This window comes from Gossypium arboreum, chromosome 8 (genome assembly GCF_025698485.1).
Source record: "Gossypium arboreum isolate Shixiya-1 chromosome 8, ASM2569848v2, whole genome shotgun sequence".
Taxonomy (NCBI): domain Eukaryota; kingdom Viridiplantae; phylum Streptophyta; class Magnoliopsida; order Malvales; family Malvaceae; genus Gossypium; species Gossypium arboreum.
In genome coordinates this window covers 141,498,094-141,510,096 of record NC_069077.1, presented here as the reverse complement: position 1 = coordinate 141,510,096, position 12,003 = coordinate 141,498,094, and the positions used below count along the sequence as shown (strand labels likewise).

At 29.0% G+C, this 12,003-nt stretch overlaps 2 protein-coding genes across 2 annotated transcripts; both read left to right on the top strand.

The window, feature by feature from the left end:
• The first annotated feature begins 398 nt into the window (after positions 1 to 398).
• On the top strand, positions 399 to 3,984 carry LOC108465174 (vesicle-associated membrane protein 714). Its single transcript, XM_017765498.2, has 4 exons — positions 399 to 881; positions 1,604 to 1,794; positions 2,483 to 2,646; positions 3,572 to 3,984. Exons 1-4 carry the CDS (start codon positions 665 to 667, stop codon positions 3,660 to 3,662), a joined length of 663 nt encoding a protein of 220 aa, XP_017620987.1. The 5' UTR covers positions 399 to 664; the 3' UTR covers positions 3,663 to 3,984.
• A 3,171-nt stretch (positions 3,985 to 7,155) lies between these two features.
• LOC108465181 (casparian strip membrane protein 1-like) lies at positions 7,156 to 9,817 on the top strand. Its single transcript, XM_017765504.2, has 3 exons — positions 7,156 to 7,735; positions 8,456 to 8,579; positions 9,398 to 9,817. Exons 1-3 carry the CDS (start codon positions 7,446 to 7,448, stop codon positions 9,611 to 9,613), a joined length of 630 nt encoding a protein of 209 aa, XP_017620993.1. The 5' UTR covers positions 7,156 to 7,445; the 3' UTR covers positions 9,614 to 9,817.
• Positions 9,818 to 12,003: the final 2,186 nt, after the last annotated feature.

The window sequence follows — 12,003 nt, the reverse complement described above, 5'->3', positions numbered from 1 at the left end:
AAATGATTATCTAACTTCATCATTATTTTCAGACTCCACAAGCGGGTTGAGAGTGTAATACTATCATATTTATCGAGTACTACCAAGCTTGAGCTCGATTAAGCTCATTTACCAATTTTATATTCGAGCTTGACTTGATAATTAAGCTTAAGATTAATAACAAATATTAAAGGTAATATTGTAATTTAAAATATAAAAAATAAAAAAACCCGATAAGATTCACAAGTTGATCGAATCAAGTATTATTAAACTCAAATTCGACTAACTCAAACTCTACTCAATAATTACCCAATCAAATTTGATTTTTTTTTTTTTGTTTAAACTCAAATAAGATATGAACAACAATGTCTCATTTACCCCACTCCGTACTCAAAAATCGATATATCCAACGAATTAACCAATTTTTTTAAAACTCACTGATTTTTAATTGAAGTCAATTTCGGTTTTTTTTTTCCCTGGATTTTCTTTTATAAAATAATTATATTTGCTCAATTAATTTTTATTTTCCAGCAGGCAAAATTCCCTGTTTGGTTCAACTCGTCCCAAAACAAAGTTCTTTTAAGACTAATCCCCAAAAATTTCGCATAAAACACCTCTTCGTTGCTGCCCCCGCCATCTAATTTAGCTTTGAAATCAGTAAAAAAAAGAAGAAGGAAGGTTCTCGATGGCGATTCTTTACGCCGTGGTGGCTCGAGGCACGGTGGTTCTAGCGGAGTTTAGTGCCGTAACGGGGAACACCGGTGCGGTGGCACGACGGATCCTCGAGAAACTTCCGCCAGAAGCCGATTCAAGACTCTGTTTATCGCAGGATCGTTATATCTTTCATATACTTAGATCGGATGGCCTCACTTTCCTCTGTATGGCTAATGATACCTTTGGAAGTACGTTTTCTTCATATTTTTTTTTCTTCTTGAATTTTGGGTCTTTTTAACCTTTGTTACGAGTTTAAATTTTTAGGTAAATGAAGCAGTAAAAAATATAATCGTTACTTGAAATGCGCGCTTGATTTTAATTTTTAGTACTTGTATCTGATTTTATTGTGTAATTGTCGATATAATTTTCATTTAATTTAGCTTTGATTTTTTAAAAATACTTTAGTGCTATGTTTAGGAACATGAATTTGGAGATTTGGAATTTTATTTACTATGAAAAATTTGAGAAGATATGCATAAATTAGTTGAGATTCAATATCCTTGTATCCTCGTTGGATAGGTTGTTTCCGCACTTTCTATGATCTAGAAGGTTAAACATGATTATGTGTGTATATATATTTAATAAGAGGTAAGGGGTCGGGATTGTATCCAACCCGGGACTGATGATCACGAGTCCTTTGGCACTCCACCTATGTCAGTCGACAATTATGCATAAATTAGTTGAAATTTGATATTTGCCTTGCACCTGTCCAGATGAGAATACAAGTTCATCCTCTGGGAATTACACTTGTTGGGAGGGTTTTAGCTGAAAAATTTATTGGCTTGCTCGGATTTAGTCCCTAAGTTCAATGTGACTTGGGATACCTTGGGATTACACTAAAGGATACAAAAGAAAAAGATACAGATGATTACAATTACGAGTCACGATTAATTATTGTGTTTCAATGCAGGGAGAGTTCCATTTTCATACTTGGAGGATATTCACATGAGGTTCATGAAAAATTATGGTAGAGTGGCTCGTTATGCACCGGCATACGCGATGAATGATGAGTTCTCACGGGTATTGCATCAACAAATGGAGTTTTTCTCCAGTAGTCCAAGTGCAGATACTCTCAATCGTGTTAGAGGTGAAGTGGGTGAGGCAAGTATCTTGCATTGGTTGGAATTTCATTTTCTACGTTCTTTTTTCTTTTTACCTTGGACCTGTAAATGTGTTTATTGGTTGCAAATTGACTTACTTTTCATACTAAGTCAAGTATGCTCATATTTTTGACCATCCACTTCCCAAGCCATAGTCAGTGTAATGTCTTGTATATTCAAATCTAGTCCTTGTTGAGGGGGTTGGCTCTATTCCGGGTGAAGTCTTTGAATTTGAAGTGTCGTCAACTGAGCAGCCGATCGGACTCTTAAACAGTGAAGGTATTGTGCCTGGGATGTTTATGCTCGGTTTTTTCCCCGGGGTTTCTCTCCCAACTTCAAGAAGAACCCAACGGGTTCATGGAATTCAGGGGCTAAAACCGAGCATAGATGCTTTGGGCACAATACCTCCACTGTTTGAGGGTCCAATTGGCTGCTTGGCAGACAACACTTCAAATACTTCTCCTGAACGAGAGTTGGACCTCCTCAATTGTCCTGAATGTGGCAGTTTTCCAACTTTGCAAACAACATACTAGTGTAATCACTAATTTGGCTGAGAAAAAATCCTGTCAATTGCTCAATATCTATTCTGAAAATGTGTGTGCATGTTATTGTCTGTATTGACATCATTGAATGGAAGCATATCAAATGATCAATGTGCCCTGAATTTGTTATTTTTATTTAATTTTCAGATACGTTCAATCATGGTGGAAAACATTGAGAAGATACTCGAGAGAGGTGACAGGATTGAGCTTCTTGTTGACAAAACTGCTACAATGCAGGATGGTGCTTTTCACTTCAAGAAACAGTCTAAACGCCTTCGTCAAGCACTTTGGATGAAAAATGCCAAACTCTTGTAAGTACATGCAACTATTTTTTAACTGATTATATTTACAGAAATATAGAGAAATAGCCAATTTATGAGTCCTATTATCATCTATAATCTTGGAGCAAAAGCATGAATAGTGGCTTCCATTGTCAAGGGAACCACAATGGAGCAATTTTTATTTTATATCTAGAGGTTTTATCTTACCACTGACCTTGTTCAATTTGGTTTGATCAAAATGGTGAAATGTCAATCCTCCGATCCATCTAATATGCATACTGTGTACAAGGCTCGTTATAAAAGGAAAACCGGACAAACTGGGGAAAACATCACTTTTAGCTTTGATTATCATTGAAGGATGTTTTTTTTTTGAGTGGTCAGTTGAGTAGCCACTGGTTTTGACCAATTTTAGTGGACTATTGACACAGAAAACTTGTCTGATTGTACTTTTAGCTTTCATTTCTTATTGTCTATGCACATCAATAGAAAATCATCCTAACATCGGTAAAAGTATCATGGAGGCCCTCTACGCTAAAAAATGGGCAAATTAGCCCTTGTATGTTAAATCAAAGAGCAAATTGATCCTCCTTTTAAAAATTCCATTCATTTCTATTGTTTAAAACTGATCCCTGTACAACAGCATGAGGTACACATGACACATTATGTGTCACTGCTCATTTATTTTGTTAGCCGCTTCAGTTTTTAATTGTACAAATGGATGAAAACTTTATTAGAAATAACCAATTTACTCTTTGATCTAACGTTAATGTTCAAGGATTACTTTGCCCATTTTTTAAGTAGAAGGGGCAAAATGCAATTTGACTCCTTGTACAAGGGTGTCCATGGTATCTTTACTTCCTGACATCTAATTTATTACACAAACTGTAAACTGCTCACATCTTTGGTGCATGTGGAATACCACATAAGGGAACTTATACATCTACTTTTACAACAGGGCCATGCTAACATGCTTGATCGTGCTTATACTCTACCTAATAATTGCTGCTTGCTGTGGTGGTATCACTCTACCATCATGCAGATCCTGAGTGACGCACTCACTCGTTTAAATTCCTCTACTAAGGTATGCATCTCAAGGATTATTTTATGCAAGTTTGTTCCAATAGTTCATCTGTTTTGAGTTCGGGTTTGAGGAATATTTGTAAACATAGTGTTTATTACGATACTGCTCTAGAATCCCAGCAAAATATCTATATAGTTCACAACTCTTCCTGCACCTCATCACCTAGATATTATAATCTTGGAAGAATGAGTTGCCATTAAAGTTGCGGTGGATCATCTTTGTATTCTGTAAATGCATGGAATATATGTAGTAGTGAATTTTTTATTTGTTTTCAGGGTTCAAATAAATGCTTTTTTAGACTTTACATTTTCATGTATGTTATATCCTAGAATCCATGTATGCATTTCTTGGTCTCAGTTTGTGTTTTCTGTGTAAATACAAATTAACACATTATTAAATGTGTCATATTAGTCGTGTTTCGTATTCTCTTTTAATTTTTTAATATTTTTATACTTGAAAATAGTAATAAAAATGTTTTTCTTTACCCATGGGCTTGATTGTGTATATTAAGTAATATATATTTGTTAAAAATCAGGGACAAAATTTGTAACTTTCCATGAATACTCTTTGATTTTTATTACGATCAACATAATTTGAGGATAAAAAGTAATATCTAAAATAAAATTTAATTAATTAATAATATACAAGAAAATATCAAAATTTTATAATTAAAAAAGAGCATATGATGTCAATGTTTCATATCTTTGATTTCTACTTTGAAGAGTTGTATTTAATTATAAGAATATAATAAATAATTTTATATGATTGTTTTAAATATCCATAATATTATTATAAGATGTTGCTTTACTATTGCATATTTTTGTAGGATGTTAAGTTTTAAATTCAATCCATGTAGTTTTCTAATTGTTTTCAATTTTATATGAAAATTGTACTAATATTTCTATTTTAAATTGTAAGGACTTAAATGAGAAATATTTCATACTTCAAAAGGACTTGATTATATAAGTGAAAGAATCAAATTAACTTTAATGTATAATATTCTAAAATTATTATAAGTTTGAATAGTTGAAATCTTATTAAAGTTTTAAAATAAAGAAAATTGAAAACGTTCTATTTTTTTTTAACTCTAGTTATTGGTTGTCAATGGCAACATTAATTACATAAAATTAAATTTAATGTTGTTTTTAATAGATTAAAATTAAAAATATTAAAATAAAATAAAATAAATTTAATTCTTTAAATTATTAATGAAATTATTTGGTACATGTTAATAAATTTTTAAACTCTACAAGTAAGATTAGGGGTTAATAAGTGTCTTGTAAAGTTTAGTAAAATATTAGAAATAAATATCTTAAAAAGAAGCAAATATCAATTTTATAAACAAAATAAATATAATGTTAATGTATCAAATATTCACTTCAACATTAATCATATAAAAATTAAAATTAATGGTTGAATTAAGTAATTTTATATGATATAAATTATATATGTCATTGTAATAATTATATATATAAGCATTAATTGAATTAATAAATTAAAATTTTCATTTATTCTTTAACATTAAGTATAAATTCGCCTAAAAATAATTTCAAAATGGACAATAAATAATTTAATCATTGATTATTGACATGTAATGCATAAAGAGACACTAGTCGTAATCCTAATGCCTCCACATAAATTTTTTTTTGGTAATAAAATTAAAAAATTCTTAAATATATATACTTTGTAATATAATTTATGATATGATATATATGCTTTTGTACTTTATTTTATAGCAATCAATTAAGGAAAATTTAAAATGTTCATAAAACGTTTAATATATCTGATTTATGACCATAATTTCGTACATGATTTATATTATTGGTAGAAAAATTTATGTTACCTAAATTGTAGAGTTGATAAAGTGTAATTTAATATACTAATACTATAGGAGGGTTTTATCCAAACATGTAAGATTCTAGATAAGTTTGATGTACAATATTTGGCATCATCTTACATCGCCACGTGTATTTTTTGAAAATGATGTTAAATATTTTCAATATGAATTTATTTATTGTGGTTTGAAAATATATATTTCGTGTATAATTACATAAAATTAAAGTTTATGTATTAAATTGCACATCAAGATAAAATTCATGTATAATATTTATATTTATAGTTATTTTCTTTTATTTTATAAATAGTTACAAAAATAAATATAATATACTCAAAATGACTATATTATTAATAACTTTATGTTTTTGTTATTTAACTTCAAAAGTTAAAATGATCATCAAGTATTTGAAAATTTTCATTTAAGTCACTATGCTGTTAAAATCACTACTATATGTCCTCTACTTGCACCTTTGCACCAGTCGAAAGCTTTCATTCCCTTTCTCTTCTACAATTCAGTCTTTTTCATGAAACAATTTTGAACATCATAAATCTACAAGCTAAAATCTAAACAACTTTCTTCTTAGATCCTTGACATTAGCCGTCAGATCGACTTGGATTTAAGGTATGTTATTCTACTCGTTTATGTGTACTGATCTATTGTACCGATCGTCGAATCGTCATTTGGACCATTTTATAATCTTTTAAAGTTAAATAACCAAAACATAAACTTGTTAATACTTAAAAAAAAAAATGAAATACAACCATGACAACAACTTGGGAGGAAGACAAAGGGGCACCTTAGAGATTTAATCACTTAAATTTTCATGAAATTATATATTAATAAAATGTAAAATTGTTGCTATTTTACCTATCTAACCCCAAAAAAATTATATTTATAAAAATGATCTTGGTTCAAAAATATTCACTAAAATGACTTGAAATAAACAGTGAATTTGAATTTTTGGAACCCAATGGCTGACACTACCTAGTATTTTAGCCCCATGATTATTTGATAATTGTGTCAGACTTTAAAAAAATAATTTTTTTGAGTTTGGAAACCCAATGGCAGGCACCAGGTTATTTTTTTAAAATCGTATCATATACCAATATTTAATAAAAAAAATTTTGTTTTAGCAATTTCTTTTTTTTTTTTTGGTTCCGGTCAGCACCAGGTACAATTTTCGGTTCCCAAGACATTTTTTTTTACTTTAAGACACTGATGGCCAACACTACTGTATTTAAAACCAAATTTTTTATTAAATATTGATATTTTTGTATACCAATAGATACGATTTAAAAAAACCTTGGTGTTGGTCATTGGGTTCTCAAACTCAAAAAAATTATTTTTTTAAAGCTTGACACAATTATCGTGTAATCATGGGGCCAAAACACTAGGTAGTGTTAGCCATTGGGTTTCCAAAACCCAAATTTATTGTTCATTTCAGGTTATTTTGGTTAATGTTTTTGAATCAGAGTCATTTTCATAAATATTAATTTTTTTTGGATTAGATGGTAAAATAGCCTAAAATTGCACATTCACTCCTAATAATTTATGACAAATTTCTGACTTGGTACCTGCAGTCAATAAGTACTCTCCATCTTCCACAAGCAGAGATGTACTTAAAGCAAAAAAAAAAGGTCAATATTTTCCTAAAACATTGTTAGAAATGAAGTTGTTGAAAATGGAGCAGTTTAACATCAGCACTGCAACAACAACAACTCCAATCCACTACCTAAAATGGCAGAATCAAATATATATACATACACAGATACATATATCTAATCCATTTACCATCCATTTCATTTTCATCCCCTATATAAACCAACATTCCACTAACCATTTTTCTCATCAAAATCTTAAATTCCCATTTCTCTTTTCAACAAACAAACACACATATATTCTCTCTCTCTAATGGCGACAGCTGAGAAAAGCGGTGAAATAGCAATCAACATGTCGGAGACAAAAGCCAGTACTAAAGGAAAAGCTCCATTGTTAAACTCTTCCAAAGCTTTCGCCGTCGTCGAACCACCGAACCGAGGAGCCAAAAGAGGTATCGCCATTGGTGATTTCTTTTTGAGACTATGTGCCCTTGGAGCCGCCCTCGGTGCCGCTATATCAATGGGGACCGCCGATCAACTTCTCCCTTTTACAACTCAGTTCCTCCAATTCGAAGCTCAATACGATGATTTTGATGCTTTCCGGTATGTTTTCTTTTTCTATACTTTTATTTAATTTTTTGGAGAAATTAAAATTTAATCCTTAAACTTGTTAATTGTTTACACTTTGGTCCTTTAAATTTTTTTTGGATCCACGTTAGTTTTGGAGCTTGGTAGATTTTTTTTCCTCAATTTATCTTTCAACTTTGAGATTGTGTATATCATCATTTGATTTTTTATATTTTTATTTTATATAAAATTATAATTTTTAGATGATGATAGGAAAAGACCTTGACTTCCTTAAAATAGAGAAATTATGTTTTAACTTCTCTAAAATTTTAAAAATTATAAATTAATATATAATAAAATTATATTTTAATCCCTCAAATAAAAAAATTATGATTTAATCTTTCTAGAAATCGTAAACTTGTAAATTTACAATGAATCCATTTCATTTTGGCTCTCATACAAAATTTGAATTTATTTTCAATCATTACAAAATAATTTCCTGGCTTTATCCCTAAATGCTTTACGTCAATGTTTTAATCAAAATATGTTAACTATTTGAATAAAATATTGAATTTATTCTTTTTAAAAGTTAATAAAATTATAAAAGTAAAAAGAATAAAATTATATCAAATTAAAATATAATGATAAAATTTCAAATTTAAACATAATAAAAGGATCAAAATTGTAATTTGATCAAATTCAAATAAATATGTGTTATCTGATATATATATATATTTATTTATTTCAATTATGTAGGTATTTTGTGATCTCACTTGCCATGGTTACTGGTTATCTTCTCCTTTCATTGCCATTTTCCATAGTCTGCATCATTCGTCCGCTTGCAACAGCTCCAAGGCTCTTCCTTGTCATCTTTGATAGTGTAAGTTAAACTCAGATAAGTTGAATCGAATTTTTTAATAATTTATCTAATTGAATTTAATGAGTCAATAAATTAATGATTTATTTGGTTCGATTATTGGTTTGTTTCTGAAAACTTTGCATATATATTTAATTTTTCATACATTTTTAGGTTTAATTTCATTAAATGTCCTGAAACTATCGTCTGTATTTTAAATTGGTCGTAAATTTTAAAAGTTCTAATTATGTCTTCAAAGTTTTAGTATTGTAATGATTAGGTCATTCTGTAAATTTAGTTGCTAATTTAGACATTAAATGTGGATTTAAATATGAGGTTGGTTTATATTTAGAATATGTGGATTAAATTTATATATACTTATAGTTTCTTTTATTTTTTGACATGTCAAATCAAATCACGTTTTACAATTTGATTCATTTGTTTTAAATATATTCCATATAAAGTTCGAGTTAATATTTAATGCTCAAGCTAATAACTTGATTGAGATTCGATACTTTTAAAAGCTTAATTAGAATGTTTTGGAATAAATTTGAATATTTTAGTCATAGTTTAAAGATATCTGGTGTAATTATCTGTTATATTTAAAATTTCCTTGTTGTAAGAGGGGCCAAAGTTGACCCCTTCGCGTTAAGCTCTTCAAAATTTTTGAAAATTTCAATTAGACACTCCCAACTTAATGCCACGTTACGCCATTGGTTTTCAACGAAGATCGAAACATGAATATAGGGATTTAACGGTCATACCAAAATCTCAATAATATTTAATTACCGAGTATAATTTATTCATCATTATGATCGTTATTTTATGATTTCGAATTACAGATAATGGGGGGTGTAACCATAGCAGCAGGTTCAGCTGCTGCAGCAATTGTATATTTGGCTCATACAGGGAACCCAAACACCAATTGGCTTCCTATTTGTCAACAATATGGTGATTATTGCCAAAGTGCAAGTGGAGCAGTGATAGGTTCTTTAATAGCTGGTGCAGTCCTCTTCTTTATAGTTATACTTTCAGCTTTTGCTCTGAAAAGAAGCTGAAAAAACCACTTCCCATGGAAGTTTAAGTTTCCATTGATTTATGAATAGTGTGTGTTGTGGGGAAAAAAAAAAGCATTTGAATGATTTCCTTTGCTTTTTTTGGTGTTTCTTTTTAAATGTTGAATGTAATACACTTTCATTGTATGTAAGTCCCTTTACTCTCTAAAAATTTGAATTTAATCCCTTTACTTTTTTATTTTTGAATTCATGCCCAACTATTAACTTTGTTAATTTTCTTTTTCTGTTAAAATTCATTTTCATTACTGTTATAATGGCGGTAAAACAATCGTAAAGCAATAAGAAAAGAAAAATAAGAACATACAGATTTAACGTGGAAATCCTTTCGAGAAAAAGCTACGGGCAGATGAGAAGAAATTAATTCACTAATGTTGAAAAACAGACGATACAAAAGGAGTTTCAACTACATCTATTTAAAGGTCGAAAAACTCTATTCTAATCACAGTCAAATAGTAGAAGTATAGTTCTATACGGACTCAACTTGTACGATATGATCCGTACGGCCCTCACCCTCTCACCCCCATAGATCCCTTATTTTGTTATTGTATTTATTTCTTCAACAAGTGACGAGATTCGAGTCACACAATCTCTAACAATTACAATGTTATTCGTTTTGTTACATAGTTAACAAGAGAGTGTATTTGTTATTTCAAAATGTCACACCGGTGAATTTAACAAAAGAATTTTAATGGTGTTAACAATTAGACCTAAATTTTAAATTCTAAAAAGTAGAAGGACCAAATTCTTAAAAATAAAAGTAAAGAAAATAAATTCCAAATTTCTAAAAAGTATATATACCTAGAGTATATTTTAACCATTATACAATGTAAATTTGTCATTCAATGTTATATATCAATGTTTCAGCAAATTTTCACTATAAAAAGTTGTGCCCTAAACCAAAATTTGTGTACTTATTAAAGAAATGCAAAATCATTATTAACTCGATGAAAGAGTTTAATTGATATAATTTAAAATTTGAAGGCTTAATTAAATTTTTTGTCAAAGTTTAAGGGTTATATACCCTTTAGCTAAAGATAAATAAATTTTAAATTTTAAATCAGACAAATTCAATTATTAATCTTAATCAATTTAGTCCAAATTTCACTAAAAATCAATTTAATTCAAATTCAAAAATTCTGTTTTAATCCCAAAATTGAAAGAAATTCAATCTAAACCTCCAATTTAATAATATCAAGGCCCAATAAGCTCGAAATTAAAATGCTCATCGAGAAAATTAACACCAACAATATGAGAGAAAATTTTATTTAACAAATTTATAAAAAATTGATATAAAAGTCAAATGTGACTTAGGTTGAAATGGTAAATATGAGATAGTGAAAACCATGATTTTTGGGTTTAAATCTTATAATCTTGATCATGTGTATGTATTTTGCTAAATTTATTAAAATATAAAAGATATTAATACACTAAAAATAATATTTGTTACTTTATAAAAGGAGTGTGCTTTTGGTAATTTCATAATTGAGTTATGACTCGTTAATAGATGATACCAACTCAGTCAAACTCTTAATAATTATATAGTATATATATTTATGTAAAAATATATTTATAAAAAAAAGTTGATATATAAACAAATAAGGCTGTCGTTGAAATGTGATAAAATAAAGATATTTAAAACCATTGTGTTTTAAATTCAAAACCATAACCTGTATTCTTGTTTTATATATAAATGATGTAAAAGATAAAAATACCTCGAAATAATATAATTTACTTTATAAAACAATGATATTTTAGTCATTACTTAACTAAGTTGGTGTCTAATTGACTTGTGACACCAACTCAGTCAAGTGCTTAACCTGTATTATACTATATTTTTATCGAGATATTGTCATCTATAGCTAGGCCCAGCTCAGTTTTTAAATTACCAAAAAAATATTTATTTTAACAAAGAAATATATATATGAATGTAAGAGTATTTTTGTCTTTTTCTATAGAATCAGAAAAATATATACTTATGATGAGATTTGAATCAAGACACGAAACACACAATCTCTCAACTTTACCATTTTAACCAAAGTAATATTTGATTTTTACATTAATTCCTAATAATTATGTTACAGTGAATGTTGATAATGACAATAGAATGATCGCAAAATAAGAAAAATAAGAACACACAAATCCCCTTATTTTGCTATTGTATTTATTTCTTCGACAAGTGACTAGATTCGGGTCATACAAACTCTAATAATCTTCACCTTGATGCGAATTCTCAACGAACAAGTTCTCCACCTCTTCCACAAAACCTCTAAAAGGGTATTCTTCAACAATGACCACCAACTAAGTCCAAACAATGCTTCAACTTGGTTATAGGAAGTGTTTAGTCATCAAATCTGCAGAATTATATCATGAGT